The sequence below is a fragment of the Corvus hawaiiensis genome, chromosome 4 (assembly GCF_020740725.1).
Source record: "Corvus hawaiiensis isolate bCorHaw1 chromosome 4, bCorHaw1.pri.cur, whole genome shotgun sequence".
Classification (NCBI taxonomy): domain Eukaryota; kingdom Metazoa; phylum Chordata; class Aves; order Passeriformes; family Corvidae; genus Corvus; species Corvus hawaiiensis.
Genome location: NC_063216.1, coordinates 329,695 through 354,840, shown reverse-complemented (window position 1 = coordinate 354,840; position 25,146 = coordinate 329,695). Strand labels below are relative to the sequence as shown.

Genomic DNA, 25,146 nt, shown 5'->3' with positions numbered 1-25,146 from the left:
CTGAGTCGCCATGGGCAAGATGGACAACACCTCCGTGGAGCTGAATTCTCCCTCTGAGGTAAAGCAGGCAGCCCTGGAGGAGCCGGAGCCCATCAGCCCTGAGGTTGTGAGCACCAAGAAGAAGAAGAAGAAGAAGAAGGAGATCCCAGACAGAGGTTCCTGGAAGGGGAAATTTGACTTCTTGCTGTCCTGTGTGGGCTATGCTATCGGTCTGGGCAACGTCTGGCGCTTCCCTTATCTCTGCGGCAAGAATGGAGGAGGTGAGAGAAATGCACAGTGAGCAGCCTTGTTCCTGAGCAGGTTTTGGTTTGGTGTGGGTCTGGGCAAATGGGTGGTCCTCCAGCTGAGAGCTCTCCCACATGATGGGAATTATTAAGTTGTCTGGAGACAAGTTTCTATGACCTGTGGGCTTTACTAGCAAGTGCAGGCTGGGAAGAAGTAGTCCACAGAAATAAAACAATCAGTTTGAGTTCTGTCACACTTCTGCTGTCCAAATTTGCAGGGCTACAAAAAAATAAAAATCATGTGGGACCTCATTTATTTACAGGGAGGGCTATGCACAAATAGACACCCAGTTGGATTCTGGGGCACCTCCAGAGACACCAGTTTGCGTCTGTTGAAGGTGGGGTTCTCCTCAGTCCAGTGTACTCTCAAGGGAATTCTCCCTGCTCAGCTACACAATTTCTGCACATCTTGGATCAAGTCAGAAAACACACTTCTGTGCCTCAACTCCCCTCTAAAATGGTGCTATTTCTTCAGCCTTGTCAGGGACATGCTTTTGTGGAGGGGAGTATGGGCTGGTGTCAGTAAAGCAGAGGCTTTTTCTTCTCACTCCGTGCCCAGCTCTCCCATTGCTTGTGCCTGTTACTAAAACTTCCTTCCTTCTCCCCTCTGAAGAGCTGCTCACTTCCCTGAACCCTTTTACAGACTTCCCACACAGGTCCAAACCCCTTTTCCTCACCTTCAAGGCTGTATATATAATTTTAGCTTTGCCTGCTAGTGTTCCCACATTGCTCTTTGCTTCCCTCTTAGCTCTTCCCAGCCTGGAGCCCCTGTCCCAAGTGCCACATTCATTCATGCTGCTCTGAGGGTCTCTTCTCAAGTTTCTTCTCCATGTCTTTTTTATTTTCCTTTTGCCTTTGGCTCTCATGACGCCTCATATCACTAGCCCACTTCTGCTGTCTGTGTCACAGATGGTGTAGGATGCTTTTCTCCTCCAACCCTGGAAAAGAGGAGAAGGGTCTTGCTCCCTGAAGAACTGTCCATTTAACTTCATGGCATTTAAGGGTATCTAGGCCCCTTCTCTGAAGCATGTGGAGTGAGTCCAAACAGGAGACCAGAAAGTTAGCAAATTTGACAAGATTTCTAACTGATTGTAGAATCATAGGATGGTCTGGGTTGGAAGGGACCTTAAAGATCATCCTGTTCCAAACCCACTGCCAAGGGCAGGGACACCTTTCGCTAAACTAGGTTGCTCAAAGCCACATCCAACCCGGCCTTGAACGCTTTCAGGGATGGGGCATCCACAGCTTCTTTGGGTTTTGTGGAAAGGTGGAAATGTGCAGCCGAGTGAGGTTTATGAGATCATCCAGGCCTGCCCCGAGAGCCTGTGCCGCCAATGCCAGAGCCACAGTGCAGGTTTGTCGTCTTTGTCTAGCCCCACTCTGACTGCTAGCTCTCCCCATGGAACATTTCCCCCACGGCTAGGTCCCAGCACTGCTTGTTAGCCAGCGTCTGCCCCGTGGTTGCTGCGTCATCTCAAGTCTCACACCGGCTCTGTGCTGCCCGTGACTGTCTCCTCACACATAAAGGTGGAGATGACAATGCCTATAATTAGATGAGGGGTGTTGTGAAGCTAAAATCGATCCTACAAACAAAGTCAGCCGAGAACCTAGGAGAGAGGGTGCTGTAGAGGTGTGGAGCACTATTATTAGCATTAGCAATGGCACACGGGGTGATCTTTGCCCTGGCAGCCGCGGGCACGCAGAGGGAGCAGCCGGCTGTAAGCAGAAACGCCAGGCAGGTGAGATGCGGGAATCGGTGCCTGCCTGCTCCCAGACCCCCTGCCTCCCGTGCCGCTTCGTGCCGTTCGCGGCAGCCTGGATGGCTCCTTCCCGTGGCCCTGCCGGCGGCGGCTGCCGGCTCCCGCAGCCCGCGGTGCTGAGCGGCGGCCCCGGGCGGCAGCGCTGACGCGCGGCGGCGTCACCGGCAGCGGGAGCGCACGGCAGCGCCTTCGCAGCCGGCCGGGCACCGCCTCGGCTCTGCCCCGACGGAGGCGCCTCCGGAGCGCAGCAGACTGTGGGCGGGACTCTAATTTTAGCGTCCTGCATGTACGCTGCTCGGCGCGCGGTCGTGTGGGCTGCTTCCATTACGCACAGATAAATTGAACTGAATGGAAATATTGTCGTCTCACTTGCCGCTGTCACACTGCATCGGCTCACGGCTGGTTTGCTCGGCGCAGGGAGCCCAGGGCACGGCAGCTGAGCGCTCGGCCCATCCGCTGCGGGGGGCAGGCTTCACCCAAAGTGATGCCTGGGCTCCCTGATGGCCCTGCACGCAGCTGGATGTGCCCAGCTGTGCCCATGGCTCCAGCTTCTACACCAACCTCTAACCTCATACAGTCCCTCTGTATTGTACCGGGCTCCAAATTCACTCTAAATGCGGCTCAGTGCGTGCTAAAAATTGCCTGTGAGATCCTAAGCTTGAATAACTTGAGAGAAAAACAATTCTTTAAATAAGCATCCTGCACTCCCCCTTTGTGCACTGAGACTCAAAGCAACAGCGTGTAATGCTTGTAATGCTCAATTTTTGATTCGTGGGCAGTGTTCCCTGTTTTAAGGATTAATTGTTATTCTCTGCTGTATGACATTAGGAGCAGGCACATTTGGGGCTGCACAGTGAGTGCCAGGCGCTGCTGATCTTTCCTTGCCTCCAAGGGTCAGTGCTCTGAGCAAGACGAGCGTCATCACCCTTTGACACCCATGGATCTGGAGACAAGCTGGGACTTTCACAAGGTCACACACAACCATATTTTGCACAGGCCTGCAGAACGGATTTTCCATCTGGCTGTACAGGACCCAGGGATATTATCCATGCCTGCTTGGGGACCTGGCCCTCCAGAGTGACAGTGTCATTGCCAATAGCCCTCAGCTCAAGGAGATGGTCTGGTTTGTAGATTTTCCACTATTCTTGAGCATCTTTGTCAAGCTAGGATAAAGGACTTGTGTCCAAAAGTTTAATTGGTGGGTTTTTTCCCCAACAGTCTATTAAGACCTTTACCTACAAACCTTCCTGACCTGCTGTAGATGAGAAATGCAGGATCATCAGGGCTGCAGCCAAATTTCATTAACTGCTTGTAAGGAAGGCACTTGCTCTGCCGCAAAGCTCAGCCTCCAAACTCCACAGCAGCAGGGTGGCAGCTGCTGTGTCCTCGGAGCAGACGCTGGCTTCCCGCAGGGCTCCCAGGGGACTGGACCCCGCAGGCTGTGGTGTCTAGCGAGCGCACAGAGGAGGATGCTGAGCAGGCACAGGGATGCCCAAAGCTGTTCTCTCCTCTGCGCCAGGCCGCTGGTGAAGCCAAGAGCCTGCGCTTCCACGCCAGCTTGTGATTCAGGCTCATGGTCACCGAACTGCTGGCACGGAGAGTGTTTTCTCCCCACCACCCACTGCCAGCTCCTCTTGCATGCTGCCTCCCATGGACTCCCATGCCGGGTGCTGGCACCTGCCTCTCCCAGCTGGGTTCAGCTCCCTGCTTGGCAGGCACATGTCCCCAGCTGGATGTCCCCTGAGCCAGCATCCCTGGCTGTGCCTGGCTGCTTCCCTGCCCTCGAAGAGCAGCTGCTGGAGCCTGGCTCTGCTGGGTGCAAGCTGGGCCACAGCTCTCCAGAGTGGCTCTGCTTGCTGGCTCTCATGTTTGCTTCCCATGAGTATCTGGAGAAGACTCAGACTGACAGCTCAGCCCTATGGCTAGAGCAGGAATCAGTGCTGTCCTGAACATGGCCAGCTGCTTCTGGGCAAACTGAGGGTCCTCTCTCTGCCCCCAGCCAGCATCTTCTGCAAAAGTTTGTCCTCCACAGAAATTATGGCATGCATAAGAAAGGTAAAAATGAGCTTTGTCCCAGGTCCTAGAAGTCAGGATGACCTGAACTTGTACAGCCTTCCAATCACACGGCAAGGCTCTCCTATTCTAATTGCTCTTCTAAAAACTGGGTGCCAGTAATATCTCTAGTGAATGGGTGTTCTACCTCCTTTCTAGTGATGAGATGATTTCCATAGGGCCATGAAGAAGAATAATATTTTCACTAGGAATTCTAAGGGTAAAACCTAAAACACAGATGGGGGGGTATATAGCACTGTTACTAGAGCCAATACAGTCTTGGTCACAGTTTTCTTAAAAGACTGAATTAGCTATAAACAAAGAAGGCAGTGGCCAATGCCAGATATTCCTGTGCACTGTTCCCTCAAGAAGAAGAAGAATTGAAAGTGTCTGCAGGTAAGACAGAAAGCATCAACAAATTACCAATGTCAGTGTCCAAGCTTTTGGGTTTGTTGTCAGATTGGGTTTAGCACTATCTAAACAGTTAACAACAAAGTGAGCCTGGCATTGCACAGCTAGTGAGGTCAATGTCTGTGTATACATGGTACATATATACCCACAGTGATAAGGGGAAAGCAGTGGTGACCTCAGTGGGAGACTCACTGAACACACCAACTCCAGCTGCAAACTGTCCTCTCTGGGAGAGGCTGCTCCTCATCTCACAGGTGCTGCAGAGCAAGAAAATGCACCTGGAGGCATTTCCTTCTTGATCAAAGTGGAAACTGCCTGATAACATTGCTCCTTCTTTCAGGGGCCTTCCTTATCCCTTATTTCCTGACGCTGGTGTTTGCTGGGATTCCTCTCTTCCTGCTGGAAACTGCTCTGGGCCAGTATACCTCTGTTGGTGGACTGGGAGTCTGGAGATTAGCACCCATGTTCAAAGGTACTGTGCTGTGTGTTTGGGACAGCAATGGCACGTAACTACACACAAAACCCCATTGATGGTTTGAGGGCGAATCAGCAAATCCCCAGGGACTGGGATGGGGTGGCAGGTGAGGGGAGGGGTTTTCTGCTCTGTCTTTGTCAAGCTGTCCTTGACCTCGATGTCTGCAGTCGCTGTGCGCTGTGCTCCGTTCAAGCAGCTTTGTGTGGTGAGAAGGAACTTTATGAGCAGTATGGACTGTGATGGAGGGGTTCTGGTTGCAGGAGACCCTTTGTTTTCCCAAACCTCCCTACGTATGCTTGTTTTAATTGCATGGGAATGCAACCTGTTGCCATGTTTGGAGTAGCTGTTTTCTAGAAGCTAGTGGTGATTTAGAAATGCCTTGGATGTGGGAAAGTGTGATTCTGCCAGGGAAGTGACAAGATGTTGTTCTTATGGAGCTCTGTCCATAAAGTACTGGTAGCACACTGAAAGGTAGCACTGTTCCCCCAGTGGAAATGGGTGGGTGAGACACCCGAGGGAATGAGCCTCCCTTGCTGACCAGCTCACAGTGCAATTCTAGCACACTCTGATGAGCCAATTCCCTTTCTCTGGTTTTCAAAAGAAACTTGCTGTGGTGCCCATGAGCTCCCTTGGGTACTGGAGACCTGGGCTGATGCTGCTCTCTGCCTTCATTTGCAGGTGTGGGACTGGCAGCTATGGTTCTGTCCTTCTGGCTGAACATCTACTACATTGTCATCATTGCCTGGGCTCTCTACTATCTCTTCAACTCTTTCACTGCGGTGAGTCACGGGCATGTCTGCAGCATGGTCCTGGCTGTGGTCTGGGTCCTCACTCCTTTATGGGCAGTGATTTGTTTATGCCCCAAAGCAGGCACTGGCTGCTTGCCATTTGTGTAAAGAGCCCTTGTCAGCATCCTGCTGAACCCTTCCTCAAGAGGTTCATCAGCCCTGGAGGCAGTTTTGTAGTGCTGACAGGTAGTGATGTTTGCCCTCTGGAGGGGATGGTCCCAGCCCCTCTATGGGAACTGGGAACTGGGAACCCTGCTCTCATCAGTCTTTAAAACTCACCCTGTGTTTCTGTTTTATTTCTAGGGCTGCTCAAATCTGAGCTGCATATTTCCAGAACTGCTTTTGTCAGGTTTTGTCACATCATGGTCTTATTTCTCAGGACTTACTCCTTATCTTAATTAGTTCTTATTCACTCCTCTCTTGATAAATGATATCCAAGGGATTTTTTTTCTGCTGGGAAAATGATTCAGAAAGTATCTAGACATCTGCTTGTGACTGTCTCTTAGTGTGTGCTTTGGTGTTATGGTTTATAGTGGGTTCCTCTTCCACAGCAGGGTCTTCTACCATAGAAGGTTAGAATCACACCCTGTATTAATTTCTTGGTACCTGAATTATTTATTTCAGCCCAGAAACTGGTAAGAGTTTCCTTAATGTAACTCTCTGAGCAATCTGCAGCCTCAAAGACATCAACCCCGTGGTTCAAATGGGATCTTTTTGAATGTCATTTAGATATAACCCTGAAATGCTAGAGTGGACACTGTACATCCAGTTTTACTTTTTGTTTCAGCAAAAATTTCCACTATCTATCAAGACTTTTTCTGAGTTTCTGTTTGGCATTCCCAACTGTGCTTCTACCATCAATACTAGCTATTACTGTAGACTCCTGGATCTAGATCAAAATTATTGGCTGTGGGTGATTAGATGCACTCTCAGGCGCATCCCAAATAAACAGTGGTCTTCCCCAGAGGAACCCATCCCAACTACAGCCTGGGCAGGACGAGGCTTTGGTACATTCAGGTGTCACAGACCCGGCTGGTGACAGTGCTTGTATGTACATAGGCAGATCCAGGTGTTTGGCTCAAGACCTTTTCTTTTGCCAGAGATAATTCCAAACTCCCAAAAGGACCCAAGGCACAAATGAAAAAGCTAGGCTGATGTCTGTCCCATGTCCCTCCTAAATTTGACTAAGAGTATTTTGAACTATAATAGGAGCCCAGCCTGCCTTCTGCAGTTTCTGTCCTCTGAAATTCAGAGGAAATGGAGCAGCAACAAACTGCCCCCAGCCTGCCCCTCCTTGTGAGAGCTTCGCAGCGTCTCTAATGTGCAAACATTGAAGAGATGCTGTGCTGCGCTGCCCGAGCCATTGCCTTTGCTTCAATGCAGTTAGCAAGTCCTCAGCGAAATCACCGGGTAGGTGCAGTGGCCTGGGTGGCCACTGGAATGTCAGCCCCGCCCCTCCAATAGCCACCGTTCTGCCAGGATACCACGTTTGAAGGTATCATCTGCTGGAGTGAACTGATTTAGACGGAGCAGTAAGGGCAGCACTTAAGGGCACTGATGCCACAAGGCACTTAAAACACAGATAGTATTTTGGAAGAGGTCTGTGTTCGTGGATGAATAGGGATGGATACAAACATCTTAAAGCTTTGTTGAGCTGGAGCCTCAGGTCTTATCTGCAGAGGGAAATCACCCAGAATAGCTGCTCCGCATTTATCTATACGCACTGTGCTTGGGAAAAGAGATAGCTGCGCAGGGAGACATATCCAAGCTGCTTTCCTTGGGCCGGCTCAGCCGTGGCCCTACGTGGCTCGGGTGACTTGCCCTGCACGCTCACACGGCCCCTGACACTGCTGCTTCACTGCCTGCAGTGCCAGAGCTGATTGCACTAAGTCTGTAGCATTGTGCTGCCATCACACTGCTACCCACAGTGTAAACATCTCCCAGGAATCCCTTTGTGCTGCTTATAATCAGGGCAGTGGACAGCATGAAACAGCTACTGACCTTTAAATTTACTCCTGTGCTTGTGTTATAACAGTCTGTTTGTGTATCCATTGCCTCCATTCTCAGGGCTGTGTCGCTTTTTAAGCATTGAAGTTGGAGTAAATGAAACATAAGAAACAAATCACTGTTTATTCTTTGTGTAGTAGATTCCAACCACTTGTTGACTGAAGCCAGCAAAAAGCTGTATTGGTTATAAACACAATATCCCTTGATATTATTTTAATTTGTAGCTACTAATTACCAACAGTTAATTGGAAGTGGCTTTTTATCTGGGGAGTTGCTAACATTTTATTGGACCTACAACATTGCCCTAATAACATAATGATATTTTTTCCTGGAAAATTCTTGTCCAATTTATCGTATCTTGGAAAATTGTTCCATGCTTTTGGCTACGAGGGCATGCCCATCCAGTGGAGCTGCCCATTCTCTTTGCAAAAAAATTACGGGGTTTCAGTTTAAAAGAAGCCAGATTTCAGCTGGGAGATCTCACATGAATGATAACCCCACTGTCCTTGTGCCGGTGCAGGACCTGCCGTGGCAGAACTGCGGGAACGCCTGGAACACCGACCACTGCTTCTCCAACTACTCCCTGAACGACACCACCAACCTCACCAGCGCTGTCACCGAGTTCTGGGAGTACGTCCCCAGCCTGCCCACACCAGGTTTCTCCCCTCGCCGCGGTCACCGTGCCTGCCCACCAGGGCTGCGGCTGTGCCTGTTGGCGCTGTCCCTTGGGCAGCTTTGGCTGGAGGGCATTACAGCCAGCCACTGGCCATGGTGGCCGTGGGGTGCGCGGTGCAGATGCAGGTCAGGTGGATGGACAGGCAAACAGCCTCTCCACCTCTCTTCTCCTCCCTTCATCCCATCACCATGAACCTCCGTTCCCTCTAGGCTTTTGCGGGTTCTCACGCTTGTCTGCACCTGGCCCTTCACCCTCCACCTCTGGGAGCTCCAAATCCCTTGATTGTTGGATTTCCTCCTAACACAGTGTCTCCCACCCTTAGGAGAAACATGCACCAGATGTCCGGGGGCCTGGGGGAGCCTGGCACCATCCGCTGGCCCCTGGCTGGCACTCTGGCCCTGGCCTGGCTGCTGGTCTACTTCTCCATCTGGAAGGGTGTGGAGTGGACGGGCAAGGTACAGTGTGAGGGATGGGCCTTTTGGTGCTGCCTCTCATTGCTGCATTGTCAAAATATCCTCCAGACTCAATTTTATTTGTGTCTGTAACTGAGATTATGGTGTTTAGAGGCAAAATCACAGTAGATACTATTAAATTCCTGACATTTACTTTTCACAGCTGTAAAAATTGTTACCATGTTTATGGTAATTTTCATTCTAAGTGCAGAGAATAGCTCTTCCCTGTAAGGTCTTAGGTCTGAGCGCACACTCTTTTTGAGAAGAGGCATTGTCAGAAATTGCCTGTATTTCCCACCTTGGGACAGCCCTTTGAGAGAGCGAAGCTTCTTGTGGTCTCCCCCTTTGGACAATCACAGTCTCTTAAACTGCCTCTGGTGGAAAAAATCTCACCATCTCCTTTGAAAATTTCCCTGCTGCCCTTTTGATATTGGTGGGAGACCTTCAGACGAGAAGCCCGTTGTTATTCCCTGTGCAGCACTCCAGGCTAGCACAGCAGAAAGGTAATTGCTTCATTTAGTGAAACAGCGATGCTGAGATGCTGGGATGTGTTATTTAGAGCACAGCATGGTGCAGCGGGACACTATTATGAAAGGAATAATCTAGAGGAGAGATCAGAAAGAAGCACTTCAGGGGTAGGTAACCTAAGCTGTTAACTTCCCCAGTGGCTCTCAAGCAGGCTTTAGCTACACAGCCACAGCAAAGCCCTGGTGATTACTGGTGTGGGCCCTGTGGTGAGGGATGGCACATACCTGTGAGATCCTGAAACAGTGCTGAAAGGAAAGCAGTGGAATCGTCTTGCTTGATGCATTGGTCTAGAGAAACACCAGCTTTAGCTCTGCAAAATAAGGATGTTATGACTTAAGGGGATTACTTCTGTGCACTAAAATTATCCCTGTGCAATTCCCTTGTCTTTGGGCATTCCATCCAGACTTTAGCATGCTACTTTTGTGATTAGTGTGCCCTTGTGTATCATTGGCAGGGAGAAACCTCAAACAGCCAGAAATGTTACTAGCATGGGAATGAGAGACAGCAAATGCAAGGAAATGCTGCTGAAAGTGGGTGTGCTTGGGAGCCTTCCCCCCTCACAAGAGGACACACCAGATGCAACAATAGCATGGGCAGGAAAGCTCCTGGGCACTGGTGGGCTGATGGCTTCTTTCCCATGGGGTCTTTTTCAGGTGGTGTATTTCTCAGCCACCTACCCCTACTTCATGCTTTTCATCCTCTTGTTCCGGGGAGTCACCCTGCCAGGAGCCAAGGAGGGGATCCTCTTCTACCTCACGCCTGACTTCAGGAAGCTTTCTGACTCTGAGGTTTGTAGCCTAGTGAGGAAAGCTCTTATCTCCCAGCTCTGTCTGCATTAGGCTTCCCCAGGCACTTCCCATGAATGTTGTAAGTACTTAAAATAACGCTGGAATAACGCTGTTCAAGCAGTCATGACCCACGTCCCACAGGCTGAGACAAAGCTGAGGGACAGGTCCTTCATGGGTGGAAATCTGTGCAGCAGCTCTGTTGTACTCAAGCAGTGTTATCCACAGGGCAGGGAGAGTCAGAAGTCATCCTGACAGAGGGACCTCCCCTCTGGGCTGGGAATGGCTCATTTCACTGACTGTCCTAGGGCTGGTGGTTTGGCCTTGTTCTGGTGGTCCCAGAGAAAGGACGATGTGGTGGTGCTGGCATGGGGGCCTCAGAAGCAGCCCAAGACACAGCAGCACACACAGCAGCAGTTTTTGGAAGTGCTTAGATGATGAGTGGTGGCCAGTAAGATTGCCTTGGTCAGTGGAAGCCCAGAGGGGACCCCAGACCCCTGCAAAGGCAAAATTGTTTAGGAGTGTTCCAGTTTGGCCAAATTTAGAAATATATCCTCTGAGAGAAGGCACAACCACCCCTCCCCCACCAGGTTCAGGAAAAAAATAAATTTTCCTCGAAGGAAAGTGAAGAAGATAAAACTATTTATTTACCAAACACACGGGAAAAGGAAAATAATGTTAAATGGTAAAATCTTTCGCTGTAGAGGAAAAACCTGGGGAAGTGTCAGAGTCCTCCCTTTGGTCTCCTCGGAGCTGGGGCTTGGCCCAGGGCCAGGCCCTCTGTGCCCGGTGGAAAGTCCTCCCAATGTGCTCTGATGTTACAGCAATCAAGCAGTCCAGTAGAAAAGGGAGAAAATCCGGAATTCCAGAGAAGGAAAAGCAAAGTCCAACTCTCAGTCTCTCTCCAGAGAACAAGAAACTGAAAAAACTGGCCAAAAGCTGACTGGAAAGCAGCAAGCTGGGTGCTTCCTCGCTCCCCTGCCGCAGCTGGGGGGGAAAAAAAACCTGCTATCTCTGTGTGACCTTGAACAACCTGCAAACTGCTTTGAGAAAGTTTTGCTCAGTTTTTTCCTTCCCCCTCTCAGGCTCAGTTTAGAGGCATAGAAAGGCACAAAAATTAATTTCTGGGCATAGGCAGCGATATGGGATACACATCATAAGGTCACCCCAAGACAAGGAGTCACAAGACTCTTCCTTTTTCAGCAGCAATACTCCTGTGACTCCAGAGTCACCAGTCACCAGCTTTCTAAGCTTTAAGACCTTAAGGCACTGGGCCAGCTTTTCAAGCTGCCTTCCTCTCCTCTGTAGTTTTAAACAGGATGCATGACCCTTCATCCATCCACCTCCATCCCACGGAGCAGCTTTGATTCACACATTTTGGAGGGCTGAGGATATATGTCTGATGCTGGGCCAGGTTGCACTTTGATACACTGGACACATGGGAAGGATGCAGATCGCCTGCCTTCCAGTACATAAAGGGCCCTACAGGAAAGCTCTGGAGAGGGACTTTTGACAAGGATATGCAGTGATAGGACAAGGGGAATGGCTTTAAACTGAAAGAGAATAGCTTCAGATTAGATATTAGTAAGAAACTCTTGACTCGGCCCTACTGACAGGGTTCCCTCAGGTCCTGGCCACCCCACTGGGCTGTGCACCCAAGGCCACAGCTCCACAGTCTGCACCCAGTCCCCTTGCTAGTCCTGCTCTGAGCTGCTGCAGGACATGCACCTGCAGCACGGAGTCCCCTTCTGCTGCACTCCTCTTCTGGCTCCTTGTCTGCAGGTCTGGATGGACGCAGCCACTCAGATCTTCTTCTCCTACGGCCTGGGGCTGGGCTCCCTCATTGCTCTGGGGAGCTACAACACTTTCCACAACAACGTCTACAGGTCAGTTGTTTTTCCATCCTCCTGTGTGGCAGGGAGTGCTCATGGGTGAGGGAGGGGGTTGTGGTGAATCTGCCTGATCTCGGCTGTCCCCTTGCTGGCAACATGCAGCCTAGGGGACAGACACACTGTGATCTCTGTAGAGGTGCTCCCTGCCTGCAGGACACTTAGCATGTCACCTCTGCTACCTGTCCAAGGGACAGCACCAGCTCTCCACAGGGCTTGGTCTTTTGTTTACCCCACCCTCTGCTCTTGGTAGGGACTTGCAGGTGGATTTTTCTCACTCTTTCTCTCTTCCAGAGACTCCATTATTGTCTGTTGTATAAACTCCACCACAAGCATATTCGCGGGATTTGTAATTTTCTCTATCATTGGCTTCATGTCACACATCACAAAGAAGTCGGTGTCAGAGCTGGCCTCCTCAGGTAGGCAGAAAGCCATGTTCAAATGCAACAGCAACCTGTAAGAACCATTTGTAAGGGAGCATGGGGTGCTCTTGGGTCTTTCCTGACTAGATGTGCCGAAGTTTTATTTTGCTGTGGTGAAATATTTAGGCCATTTGCTGTCTGAAACCTTCCCATGGAGAATAGATGCTACCTGTTTTTGGTAGATGTGACCAAAATTTGAAGTCCCTTTTTCATGCAAAAGCTTGAGATTGTGATCTCAAAATAATTTTTTAACCAAGATTGGGACTGTGTCTTTCTGCAGAAAGACATATTTTGAAATTGCTGTCTTCCCAGAGAAAGCTTTTATCTCAAGAAACAGCATTTTGTGATGGAAAAAAAAAAGGGCACCAGGAAAGTTGTAATCAGCTCTGAATATCAGTTTATTTTTCTAGCAAAGTGCTCCAGCTCCATTTGGTTGCAATAATTTGATGACTTTCTTGCTTGCAGGACTTGTTTCTCCAGTCATTTCTGTCTCCCCATCCTGCCTCCATGCATCCCACTGGGTTGCTGTGTCACAGGCACAAAGGCTCAGGTGTTCCTAGCTCCTATACAAAAACCCCACAGTTCTTGGCTGTAATTGTTATCTCTCTATGTAACCATGGCCCCTAGCCCAGACTTCCCATCAGATGCTTTGTAAACATGGGCTCATCCCTCTTTTCATTACTGCAGGTCCTGGACTGGCTTTCCTCGCCTACCCGCAGGTTGTCACACAGCTGCCCCTGTCCCCACTCTGGTCAATCCTCTTCTTCTCCATGCTGATGATGCTGGGTCTGGACAGTCAGGTGAGTCAGGTGACCCAGGGACAAAGTGAGGGAAGATACAAAAATGTCTTCAGGTACAAGGGTGGTGTCCCCTTCTGCACTTGGGACAGTGCTAGCAGAGCGTTTTTTCACTCTCTCGTGGTGTGAGGGCTGTGCTTTCATGCAGCATTTTGGCATTGTTGTTGATGCCAGCTGCAGCCCTGAGCAGAGCTGCAGCTCCCTGGCCTGGTCCATAGGTTAGCAGGGATAGGTCCTGGCAGGAGTCGTGCCTTGGAAGAGGCTGGTCCCTGGGTACCCTGATTGCTTTGCCATCAGGTAAGTTTTACAAGATACTTGAGGGGGAAGCAGTTAGATGTAGTTGTTAGATGTCTCCACCCTGCCCCCTCAGAGCCCTCACAAAACAAAACAAAAACCATTATCTCCGTGTTTTTACAAGTGGTGATACTTCTTTTTCCTGATAATTCCACATAAAAGTAGCTACCCAGTGAAGCAGTGAATTGCTGCGTGCCTTCCTTTTGAGTGCATCAAAATCAAAGGTTCCTGCAAAAGCCTGCGCTTGGTCTGTCATATCCTCCTTTGTGCCCACATGCTCTTCTGCTGCAGCACAAACCTCCAGTACAAAATGGATGCTCTCTTGGATTACAGGTAGTGTTCATAAACCCAAGCCTCCTTCACAATCACACTTGGTTTCCAGAAAAATCTAATCAACCAAATCTGGTTTTCAGTCATGTCACACTCTCATAAACAGATTATAAAGCTCATGACTGCATTACCACAGACATTATTTAGAAAAAAAAAGAATTAAAAAAATCAAATAATGCCTAAATGTTCTGAAAGAAGCTACATTTACAGAAAAAAAAAAAATTATCTCCATGGATTACTCACTCAGTGCTGGTAAATAGTCCGAGACATGACAACAAGCCCTGTAAGCACTCTGTGGAATTTATTTGCTGCATTTGCTTCTAAAATGCCCCTTGAAATTCTCCACGTCCCTTCTGACAGGCAGTCTGGGAGGGCAGGCAGTCTGTGGGGGGCTATCGTTGCCTGGAGGAAGAGGCTGGGGGGGAATGAAGCATCAAAAGGAAAACAAGCTTTTGAAAAGCACAGCTAAATACATGCAAAGAAGCTTTCTGTCTGCGTGCTGGAGCTCTGATTCATTCAAACACACCAGCAGCAGCATGGCAGCTTATGCATATAAAGCAACCAACAGCAGTGGCTGCAATTCCACATGCATTCTGAAGCATTCCGTTAAAAAAATAATTGTTTTTCTACGTGCTGATTACACATCCTGTGTGGCATTTGCAGATGGGGAGCGGGTATTTTTCATTTGGGTCAGCAGCCCAGTTCTGACAGACACCTCCCTCCTGTGCCCTCACTCGCGTGCCTTGGTGCTCCCTCTGCTCCGATCCAGCCGGGCTGCAGCTCTCTCCCGTCTGGACCCTCTTTCGTAATATGCTGATGCTTCCTTTTAACCTACCAGTTTCCAGGTCAGGCATTTATTCCCCAGGGGAGCTGGCAAGTCTTGTGACTGTCAGCCTGTGTCTGCCCCATATGAGGCCACCTCACACGGGTTGGTCATGAGGCTTTCCAGCTGCCAGCAGTGAGACCACTCTCATGGATCTCGGCTGCACATCTGGCAGCTGTGGTCAAACTACCCACGGGTCCGTGCATCCCAGCAGGGAACTCTGTGTGGCTGAGGAGGGAATAGCAAGCCCTTGACATTGGGAGAGGGTGGGAGAGAGACTCTCCTTCAGACAGAGCTCCTGACTATATTGACTCCCAAGCCCAGATTACTGGACCCAGCAGCTTGTGTAATAATTAAGTCCCTGAACAGGAAAAAGAGCAAAAGAGAGAAGTTAATGGAAATAAAATGCTTAGGAAAGAAATAAGATCGTGGGGTGATATATGAGGAAGAGAAGAATATGTACTAAAAATTGTGGCTGGAGAGAGTTGGTGGGAAAAGCAGAATTTTTTGGAAAGCAGACTGAAGAGGCAAGAACAGGAGGCCCCAGTGCTCAGCTCCTCACCACTCTGAAAGCAGAATGCTTTCATTCAGGTGCCTACATATCTTGTCCAAGCAGCCAAGGTTTGGTCTGTAGGCTGGGAAAAGTGAACCTCAGGCCAGGCAGCTGCAGTCCCTGGGGCTGGAAAGCTGAGCCTCCTCCAGGATGCATCCCCTATGAAGTCTGAGGCTGTCATGAGGCAATTTCCAGTAAATTGCCTGTTCTATGGCTAGAAAAAGCAATGTACAACCATTTGCTTCTCCACCTCATCCATTACACAGGAGCTTAATTTTCATAGGAGACAAAGAGAATTCAACTCACTTTGTAGCCCTGTTCCTCATCACCCATCTCCCTGTCTTTCCCTCTGTGCATTCCCTGACTTTGATCCTTCTTCCTGCACCAAAGGGCTGTCAGTTCTACTCCATCCCATTATCTACGGCACCATTTTCTTTGCTTCTTCTCTGCTGGACTCCACCCTCTGCCCCTGACCACCCCTGTTTCCCTCCAAGCCCATTTCCCTTTCTGGTCTCAGATCCCCTGGCCCTGCAATGGCTCCAGCAGTGCCTGGCCGTGCATCCATGTGGAAGGAATGGCTTTGGACAGTGGTTTTTTAGTCATGCTATCTCTTCACACTCTGGTGCCGGCTCAGTCCTGACTCTTCCAGACAACAAGCCAGGTGGGATGGGGTGAAGAATTCATTGTCAGTGGCTATAAAGGCAGCTGAACCCATGCATGAATGGCAAAAGATGCTTTAATGGCACTCGTGTCCAACAAAAAAGCTTAGCTCATTAAAAATTCAGGTGGAAGCAGTTGAGCTTTGACGCTCTGGGAATACTGGCTTTCTGTGCGGGTGTAAAACCCTGGGCATGCACATCTCCCTTTGCCTTGCTCCGGCCCACGTGGAAGCCAGCCCCAGCAGTCAGCAGCGTGCAAGCTCTTCCCCCATCCCTGCCCAGCTATAGGCTCAGGCTCTCCATTGTTCTTCCACACATCTTCCCAACCCCCTGCTGTTCTTTTTGGTCTGTATACCTTCACCTCCACTCCAGGGGCGTTTTTTATCCCCAGGGACAGGGAAGTCACTGACATCAAAAAGTGATGAAACCGCTTCAGTTTTCATTGCACTGTACATTTGCTCATCGTGACCAGGGAAGCCAGTTTGCTGCCCTCATAAATTTCCAGGGTTGTAGCTAGAGGCATGATGTGCTCTCTGAGAGAGGTATGTTACCTGTAGTTCCTGGGAGCGAGATATAAAAGTAAATCTCACACTTTATCAAGAAATAGGAGGGAAGGATGCACTTCACATATATACAGTCCAACTGCCCTTGTGTCAGAAGGCAGAACTAGTAGGAAAACTGGAAGGCAACACTCATGGGGATTTTGTTATGTGTTATGTGCAGACAACATTATTATACTGTGCCTGGTACAGCGCTGCACAAACCATCCAGGGGTTTCCATCTCTAGAAAGATGCTGCGCTGTGAGGCTGGGCTTTTGGTGTGCTGCATGCATTTAATGTTGTGTGCTTGAAAAAGTGAAATAAAGCCAAGGACTGGGTAGTCAAATGTTATTCACATGCACACGAGACTGGGTAATGCAGGTCCTTACTGAGTGTTTTAGATCATTGAACAGCACAAGTGCTGTTGCCACGGGCAGAGAAGAGCAAGAAGGGAAGAGCGATCAAAGTCCGGCATATGTCCCAGCAGCAGCCAGACACACAACTGTGACGCAGGCCCTGGCACGTGGGGAGCAGGGCAGTGATGGGGAGGCCCTAGAGAGTTTGGGGGAAGAAAGTGGTGGCTTTTCATGAGAAGCAAAAGGCAGAGATTTATCTCAGCTATTTTTAAGTATTTAACTTCAGTGATTTTAGCTCTATCTATATTCAGTGGGGAGAGAGATGAATTTTCAGAAGATGGTTCAGACCAACTTTGTGCAGAGATGCCTCTTTCTTTTCTAGAGTCTGCAGAGAGTCCATAAATCACTAAGGTTCTCAGCACTGAAGTTAAATGTGTGTGGGGTTGATGTCAGGCTAAGATACTTTTATATCTATCTATCTATCTATCTATCTATCTATCTATCCATCCATCCATCCATCCATCCATCCATCCTTGGTGTATGCCTTCTCCCATAGTTCTGCACTGTGGAAGGGTTCATTACAGCCCTGCTGGATGAGTACCCTCGAGTTCTGAGAGCCAGGAAGAAGATCTTCATCGCAGTGGTCTGCTTCATCTCTTATCTCATTGGATTCTCCAACATCACGCAGGTACAGATGGCTATGCTTGTCCCTCCATTCCTGACACCTTTCTGGCCACCCTGGCATAGCACAACACCAAAGCTTTGGGAGAAGTGACAGCATTTCTGCTATTCTGGATAAAGGGGTTTGCTCATCACTGCTACATCTCAAGTGACTTAGGATGCCTCCATCCTATTGGTGACCTACAGGTCAGTCTAGCCTGGTGTTCCGCTATTTGCAATAAGGACTCAAGCCAACAGAGGCCAAATTTAGGGAATGCTTGCTGCAAAGAGTTAAGATAACACAAAAAAACCTGGTCTCTTGGGGGCTTTAACCTCTGGAGCTGAAGCTGAGGTTCACATGAGGGGAACTGAGGGCTGGGTGGTCTGAAGACCATTTGTGGAGCAGTGTGAGTTCATGAAGAGGCAAGGCAAAACTCCTGGGAGGGACAGAGCACACTAAATTGACTCCTTCTAAAGCAGAGGAATATAACAGAGCCTAGTGAATTTCTTCTTTTCTCCTCACCCTCGGCTATGCTGAAACAGGCTGGGTAATTGTCTGCAAGAGCACATCAGTTTTGCTGCTGGGAACCAGACTCCAGTGGAAACATTGCAACAGTGGCTGTACTGTCCAAGGAGATTAACATTAAACCAACAGTCAGAGACAGTAGCAATCCAAGCTGCTGGCTGATATTGTCGATCATAATCTATAACTGAGCTCCTTGACCTTGTTTTTGTCTTTTAAGGGCGGCATTTATGTCTTCAAGCTGTTTGATTACTACTCAGCTAGTGGCATGTGTCTTCTCTTTCTTGTCTTCTTTGAGACCATCTCAATTTCTTGGTGTTATGGTAAGCACAAAACACCTCGTTCCTGTGTTTCCCCTATGGGCATAGTGAGTTACTTAAAAAGCCGAAGCCAGTGACAACAATGACAATTTTGCAACTGAAAATAGCTTAGACTGATAACTTCAGGAAATCAGGAGTGGAAGGCTGTCCTCTCACTTCTGCAGGCCATCACAAAGACCTCTGCACAGACTGGCAGATACCCGGGGTCCTTCCCTCTGGGCCCTCAAGAGAACACCAGGAACATGGAAGCTGTTAGCATGAGTTTGTGTCCCAGTACCCCGTCCCCTCCAGCTAATGCTTCTCATGCCACAGCATCGTCACCCTCTTGCTGTGCCTGGCCTGTGCTCTGCCATGAGAAGAGGGGAGGACCTCTCATGGTGCAGAGATGGGGGTTTTTTCCAGTGCTCATTTCTTCTTGTAGGTGTGAACAGGTTTTACAGGAACATTGAAGAAATGATTGGCTACAAGCCTTGCATCTGGTGGAAGATCTGCTGGGCCTTCTTCACACCTCTTGTCTGCCTGGTAAGACCCAAGGAATCCTATCTGCAGGAGGGGCTTTAGAAAGGCCTCTAAATGGGCTTTAGGGAAACACTGTGCTCTCAACCCAGCACAGGTCTGGTGCAAGGGGGTCCTAGGCAGACTTGGGATGGATGAAGTGGTACAGGAGCCTCTTTCACTCTGCCTGCTGGAAATCACCCGTAAAAAAGTTCTAGATGATTGCTTTTAATCTAAATGAGGCCATCAGTTTTTAATTCTTTTTTTTTTTTTTTTTAATGAGATGCCAGAAGATAAGCAAAATAATTTAATGTTTTAAAAAGCTGTTATTGGTTCTGGCTTTCAGCTACTCCAGCTTCAGCCTCTGACAGGCTTATGAGAACAAAACCTATCACCAAATGCAGGATAACTGACTTCAGAGCAATTTGGCCTTTGCAGGCTCCTACCCTTTCAGCAGAAGCAGTGCAGGCAGTGGTGTGATAAGGCCAGTGACAGGAAGATGAAGACTCCTGAGACCAGCTGTGAGGATGCTGTTAACTTGCATAGGAGCTGCTGTGGGGGCGCTGCTTGTCTGAGTAGTCTAGTGAAGAAGGAAATCAGGGGTATTCCAATTCCAGTTTTTTACATAGGATAGGAAGAAATTATATGAAATTACCAGCTGGTGGGCTGAAAGAATCTAGACTAATGTAGAGCTGTTGGGTTCCTGTAAGGCTGTTGGGACCTAAGAGGATAATGAAGCAAAGAATGGCTGGACCCTGATTTTGCACACTCTCCCCTGCAATGGCTGGGGATCTTTTCCAGGGTGTGTTCTTCTTCAGTGTGGTGGAAATGACCCCTCTGACACTGGGAAAATATGTCTATCCTGCGTGGGGACAAGGCATCGGCTGGCTCATGGCCCTGTCCTCCATGGTTCTGATTCCAGGGTACATGCTCTACTCTTTCTTCACCTCAACAGGGACTCTCCGGCAGGTAGGAACAGCTTCACCATTCTGCTCTCTGCTCAGGACAAGTTCCTCCCTAAACTGAGCCTGGACCAAGCAGCCCTGTGCTGACAGAGCTGTCAGACTGCAGCAGGCTGGTGCTGCAGGAGCTTTGTGCACCCTCTCCCCCAGGGAGGGCTCAGATCAGTCCCAGGGCACTGAACAGCCTCCAGTGACATGGGCTCGCTGGAGAGGACCTGCCAGCACAGCTGAGCAGGACACATCTGAACCCTGGAAGCTCTGCTGGGCTGTGGCTGGACATGCAGGTAGACCTTCAAGTGGTCTACCCCTATGTCTGTTGTTCCTCGTTGAGATTTGTGTGGTCACCACCACAAAAATGGAGCCCTCCTCCCCTGAATATCCCTTTGGTGTGGGGTATTGGAGCCATGGAAGAGTTTGGGAAGAAATCTTTGAGGTTTCTTGACCCAGAGAAATCCCAGCTCCTGACAGTCCCTGGCTATGAGCAAGTTTTCTTGGCACTCCTCAGCAGGGAGATCAGCATCCTCCAGGCCTGAATCCTGAAATATCTCAGGCTAGGCCCTGCCAGCAGCAGAGACAAGCACAGGGGTGGTTTGTCATGTGCTTTTCAGTTCACTCAGTCACTGAGGGGTTAGGAAACAAGAAAGACCCACAATACCCACCACACTAGCCTTGTTTAAAACATTTTCTTTAGTAATTTGCGCAGGATTTTATGTAGCAGTGAATCATGAGCCTCTAGGTCACACCCTACTGTCCAGATTTTATTTACAGTGTTGACATTCAGTCTTGAGAGCACTGTGCCCCAAGTCCCTGGCTCGGTGCTGTCTGCCACAAGCTACAGGTGTAGGAAGTCACCCTAGGAGTGTTGATTTATGGCTTTCCCAGCCCAGCTGGAACAGCAACCAGATGCCATCTAAATCACATGAGCTTACTTTAGGGATGCCGTATTTTAACAAAGTTTGACTCAGAAAAGTTATGGCTGGAATTACTGGGCTGAGGTCAGCTTCGGGTTCTCTACCTTTGAGGTGAAGTTGCAGGTGGGTTTGCATTTTCTTCCTCCCAGCCTTCCATTTGGATGGGCTCTGATGTGGGAAGTTGGTGGATTTGGGGTCTCAGATCTGCTTTCAGTTTCTGTTTTCTCATCTGAAGCTGGGTTTAGGTACTTGTCCTTCCTGCAGGACTCAAGCCAGGGTGTTATGTCAAGCCACTTTGTTGATTTCAGGTTCAAGGCCAGGGCAATTCCAATAGTAGGCCCTTTCTCAGACATTTAAAAGATTTCTTATTCACTCATAATGTGAGTTGAAAAGGGGGAAGGGAAGCCTGAAAGCACAGATATGGGTTCAACTCTTTGCCTGCTCTCAATCCTGTTCACTGGAAATGGAGAGAGCACATCACAGCATCTGGGGGAGCCCCGACTGCTCTGCAACCTCCCAGGAGTAGCTCGACTCCTCCTGACCAAGGGCTTGTGCTGAGTACATCCATAGTGCTTCCAGAGTGCTGTGTACTCCTGTGCAGCCCCAGGGGCATGGAGGGAAGCCCCATGAGTGTGTTTCCACCCATCCCCTCAGCATCTTGTGCAAACCATCAGTACCAGTAAACAGCATGAGTGGCTGATGTGCACCCTCCCTATCTGACTCTTCCTCTAACATTGCCCACAAACATCACGAGACCCAGACCCCTCTCAATCATTCATAGACCCAGAAGTGAGCAGCAGATGGCAGCAGGAAGAAAGTAGGCTAATCTGTGTGTGCCTGTGCTGGTAGCAGAGAGACAGAGAGAATTCTTGGCCTCTTATATGCACAGATCCTGGATTAATTTGTAATAGAGCTGGAGGGAAATTAGATGCCAATCCTGAATAAAGTGGTTTTGACAGACAGGAAAGATTACAAGTCATTTTGATCCTACTGAGCATGAATGTGAGAGAGGGAAAAAATACCATGAATGGCAGAAGCAGTTCAGTGAACATTTCAGGGACTTCACCCAGCAACAGCCACTTCAGTGGTGTTGGAGGGTAGGAGCTTGTTTCCCTTTACTGGAAAGAGGTTCTACCTGTCTTAGTGAGTCTGTTCATGTCAGGCTTAATCCTCCTCTGCATTCTCTTCTGCAGTGCTCAGCATCAGTCCCTCCCTGACTGGCAAAAGTGGTTCATTCTTCTTCATCACTCTTGATGCCACACATTTCCCGTAATGATTTGCCCCTCCATATTTTCCTGGGTTCTTGCTTCACTCTACTTGACTCTGCAATTTTCTTTTGATCAGCTCAGGGTGACAGGAGTTGCTGCTGTGCGCAGGTTTGTGCAGGCCGATGTTCTGATCTGCATCAAAGGCACAGACTGCAACCTTGTTAAGCTGCTGTAGTTACTTAGTAATGCTTTGTAATCAACCCTAATGGGAAAATGAGTCTGCTCTGAAGCCTGTGGCATTGCAGCTCTCTCTTGTTCCTCCTTGCCGCTGGTCTCGCCTGGTAACAGTTTGCCTCTGTTATCAGGGTGCTCCCCATGTTTCAGGTAAAAGGAGGAGCTGCTGTGCTCTGTGCAGCATCAAAGCAAAGGTGACTTGCAGAAGCTTTCGGGGTACTGCCAAATGCTGGAGGAGTCGCTCCATGCACCATCCCCTCGCCCTGTAACCAGGGTCAGCTCTGAGCCTTGGGCCGAGGGTCCCAGCCCTCAGCTGCTGCCCCCAGCCCTGGCTGACACACTCTCTCCTTTCGTTCCCGGGCAGCGTTTGCAGCAGATGACACAGCCCAGGCCAGAGGTGCACGCTCAGAACAACGGCCTCCAGCCAAAGACGTCCTTGAATGGGAGGATCTCGGATGCTGCCGTGTAGGAGGAAGGCCCGAACTCCTCATCCTGCCCTGTAGCTGCCCACTCCACGTTGTCCCTCAAGCTTCTCTGGCACAGCTTGCTGTCCCTGGCTCTGCAGTGGCTTTTGCTTGTCCAAGAGAGGACCCGGTGGAGGAACCTGTTCATGGCTCTTCCTCCTGGCATGGCTGACCAAGGCCCTGAACAAGCTGCCACCAGGGCGTTGTGCGGTGACCATCTTCATCCTGCAACATCCTGGTCCAGGCCCTCAGGGAGGAGCAGCTGGTGCCCACGTCTTCCTCCTCCTGAGGAGAGGTGGTGTCTCTAGAGAGCTTAGACTGATTCCTGTCCACTTCTGGTTTTCTTGCCTTTCCATGTGAAACTCCACAGAGCATCGCGCAGCACACGGCTGTGCTTCACCCCAGAGAGATTGCTGCCACCAGGTTCAAATCCCAGATGGCTGTTGATTGATGGAGCATAAAACACCAGCAAATACGTAACTGGAGGGGATGTGCAGAGCAAAGGATTCTAGTGCAGAACAAGGGATTCTAGTGAGGAGTTCTGCATGCTGGTAGCTGTAGGACCCTACACCCAGAGAAGGCCTTAAGGACAGTGTGTGCTGCTCACAGGTGCCGTGTTTCAGCCCTGCACAGTCTCCAGACGTGTTCGCTGCATCCATTGGGGCTGGCACTGTGAGCCAGAGCCCAGTGGAGCAGGCAGCCTTTCTCTTCTGGAGCATCCTGCCCTTTGCAGCTGTGTGCAGTAGCCACACCCTGACCTAAAAGGCAGCTAAAAGGGTAAATGGAGGGCTCCTTGCTACAGGCTGTTCAAGTCTCCTACACTGACCACAAGCTTCATGCAGAGGCAAGGCTGCGTGATAGAGATTTTACAGCACTGTGCAAATCTCCACCCAAGAAGAAACAGGGTAGTTTCTGCCAAGCACGCTCTCTGACTCTGTCCCTGGGTGGGAAACAGTAAGGTGGAGCATAATGCCCATGGATGGTTCAGTTTGCACCTTTTTCAGGAAGTGGCCACACCTAAATCCCAGCTGGTGGAAGGCAAGAACTCCTGAGGCAGTTGGCAGGATGCAGCCACCATGCTCATACCCACCCCTGTGAACCAGTGCTGACTTCCCTTGGGAAGTGTCTGTTCAGTCAGCTGCTGTCACTGGCACATCCCAACTCCCAACACACAAACCACAGAGGGCTGTGAGTTCTTGTAGATGGTGCTGGAGGAGAGTAACACCTTGGAGAAGGCTGGGAAGTGTTTCAGAGCCTTCCTAAAACAGCAGCATATTTCTTGGTGATAAAGCTTTGTGAAAGGAGGTGGCTGATCACAGCACCATGTGTAGGTGTGGCAGTGACGCTGCGGTTGTGCCAGCCTCCCAGTGACCCCGCACAGAGATAGCCCTGTACACAGAGTGTTTGATGAGCACACATGCTGTGACTCAGTGCTGATTAGTCTCTCCCCTCCCCTGGCACAGCATTGCCAGGTCTGCTCACACTCCCAGCTCCAGATCAGAGTCAACAAACGCATAAATGAGCATCCGAGAAAAGGTAAGTCCCACCTACCTTTCCTACCAAAGAGTCTGGTCTCGGAAGTGACACACTGTAGTCCCCCAGGGTCCTACTGCAGGTGACAGCTGAGTGATGAGCCTTTGCACAATTGTCTTGCACTCCAATAGTAGCTTCAAAATGCTGCAGGTTGGCCCTGTGCTCCCTGTCCCCAGGACTCGCCAGAGCACGGGGCCAACCTGCTCTCCTGCCAATCTTCCAGCCTGTGGATCAGTAACAGAAGGAACAAAGAAGTTTTCTGGTGAAAGCTAAAGTCAGACCCCTTCAGGAGTGGGTCCCCTGCCAACTCATCGGTGAATCTTGATTAATGTTGCTTCAGATGTGTAACCAATTTGTATTTGTACACATGGCCCTCAGCAGTTATGGCTGCTGGGCAGTAAGTTCATGTTTTGTGGTGTCCAACACCCTGAGCTGAGATCATGCCCTGTCCTACGTGTAATTGTTACAGTGTTTGTGTCAAAAAAACCGCAGCTGTTAAATAGACATGAGGAAATGCTGAATTTACAGGCTTGGTATTGTAGAGCCAAAAACCAAACACTGAAAGCTGCAATCATAGCTCATTACCATTAATCTCAGCCAGTTACAGACGTGTCATCTTTCCTTGTCCCTTAATTGTCTGTGCCAGTATAGCTGAAAACTTCTATTTCAATTTCACCTATTTTTATGAACCAGGGCAATAAGGAAACCACTCTTTATAAACATGTATGACCTTAGAGAGGGACATCTGTGCTCAAAAAATGTGTTAAAGCTCTAAACTTTGCAGTAATGACCCTTCTAGAGACCTGCTTTTGCCTGTGCATCCAGATCCCACAACCTCCCTCCCCTCATGTGCAGACTGAGGGTGGCATAGGTGCGTGATGGGCAAAGGACTCAATTTCTGAGCGAGGCCTTAAAACCATGGAAGACTTTTTTTCTTCCAACTTCATTGGGGCAG

General features: G+C 49.5%; 1 protein-coding gene across 1 annotated transcript; it reads left to right on the top strand.

Annotated features, from left to right (window-relative positions):
* Positions 1-5: 5 nt before the first annotated feature.
* On the top strand, positions 6-24,787 carry LOC125324326 (sodium- and chloride-dependent GABA transporter 1-like). The gene is made up of 14 exons (XM_048299990.1): positions 6-260; positions 4,848-4,979; positions 5,661-5,761; positions 8,298-8,407; positions 8,776-8,908; positions 10,087-10,221; positions 12,001-12,104; positions 12,402-12,526; positions 13,217-13,329; positions 17,438-17,569; positions 18,285-18,387; positions 18,806-18,906; positions 19,681-19,848; positions 22,559-24,787. Exons 1-14 carry the CDS (start codon positions 11-13, stop codon positions 22,661-22,663), a joined length of 1,812 nt encoding a protein of 603 aa, XP_048155947.1. The 5' UTR covers positions 6-10; the 3' UTR covers positions 22,664-24,787.
* The last annotated feature ends 359 nt before the right edge of the window (positions 24,788-25,146 follow it).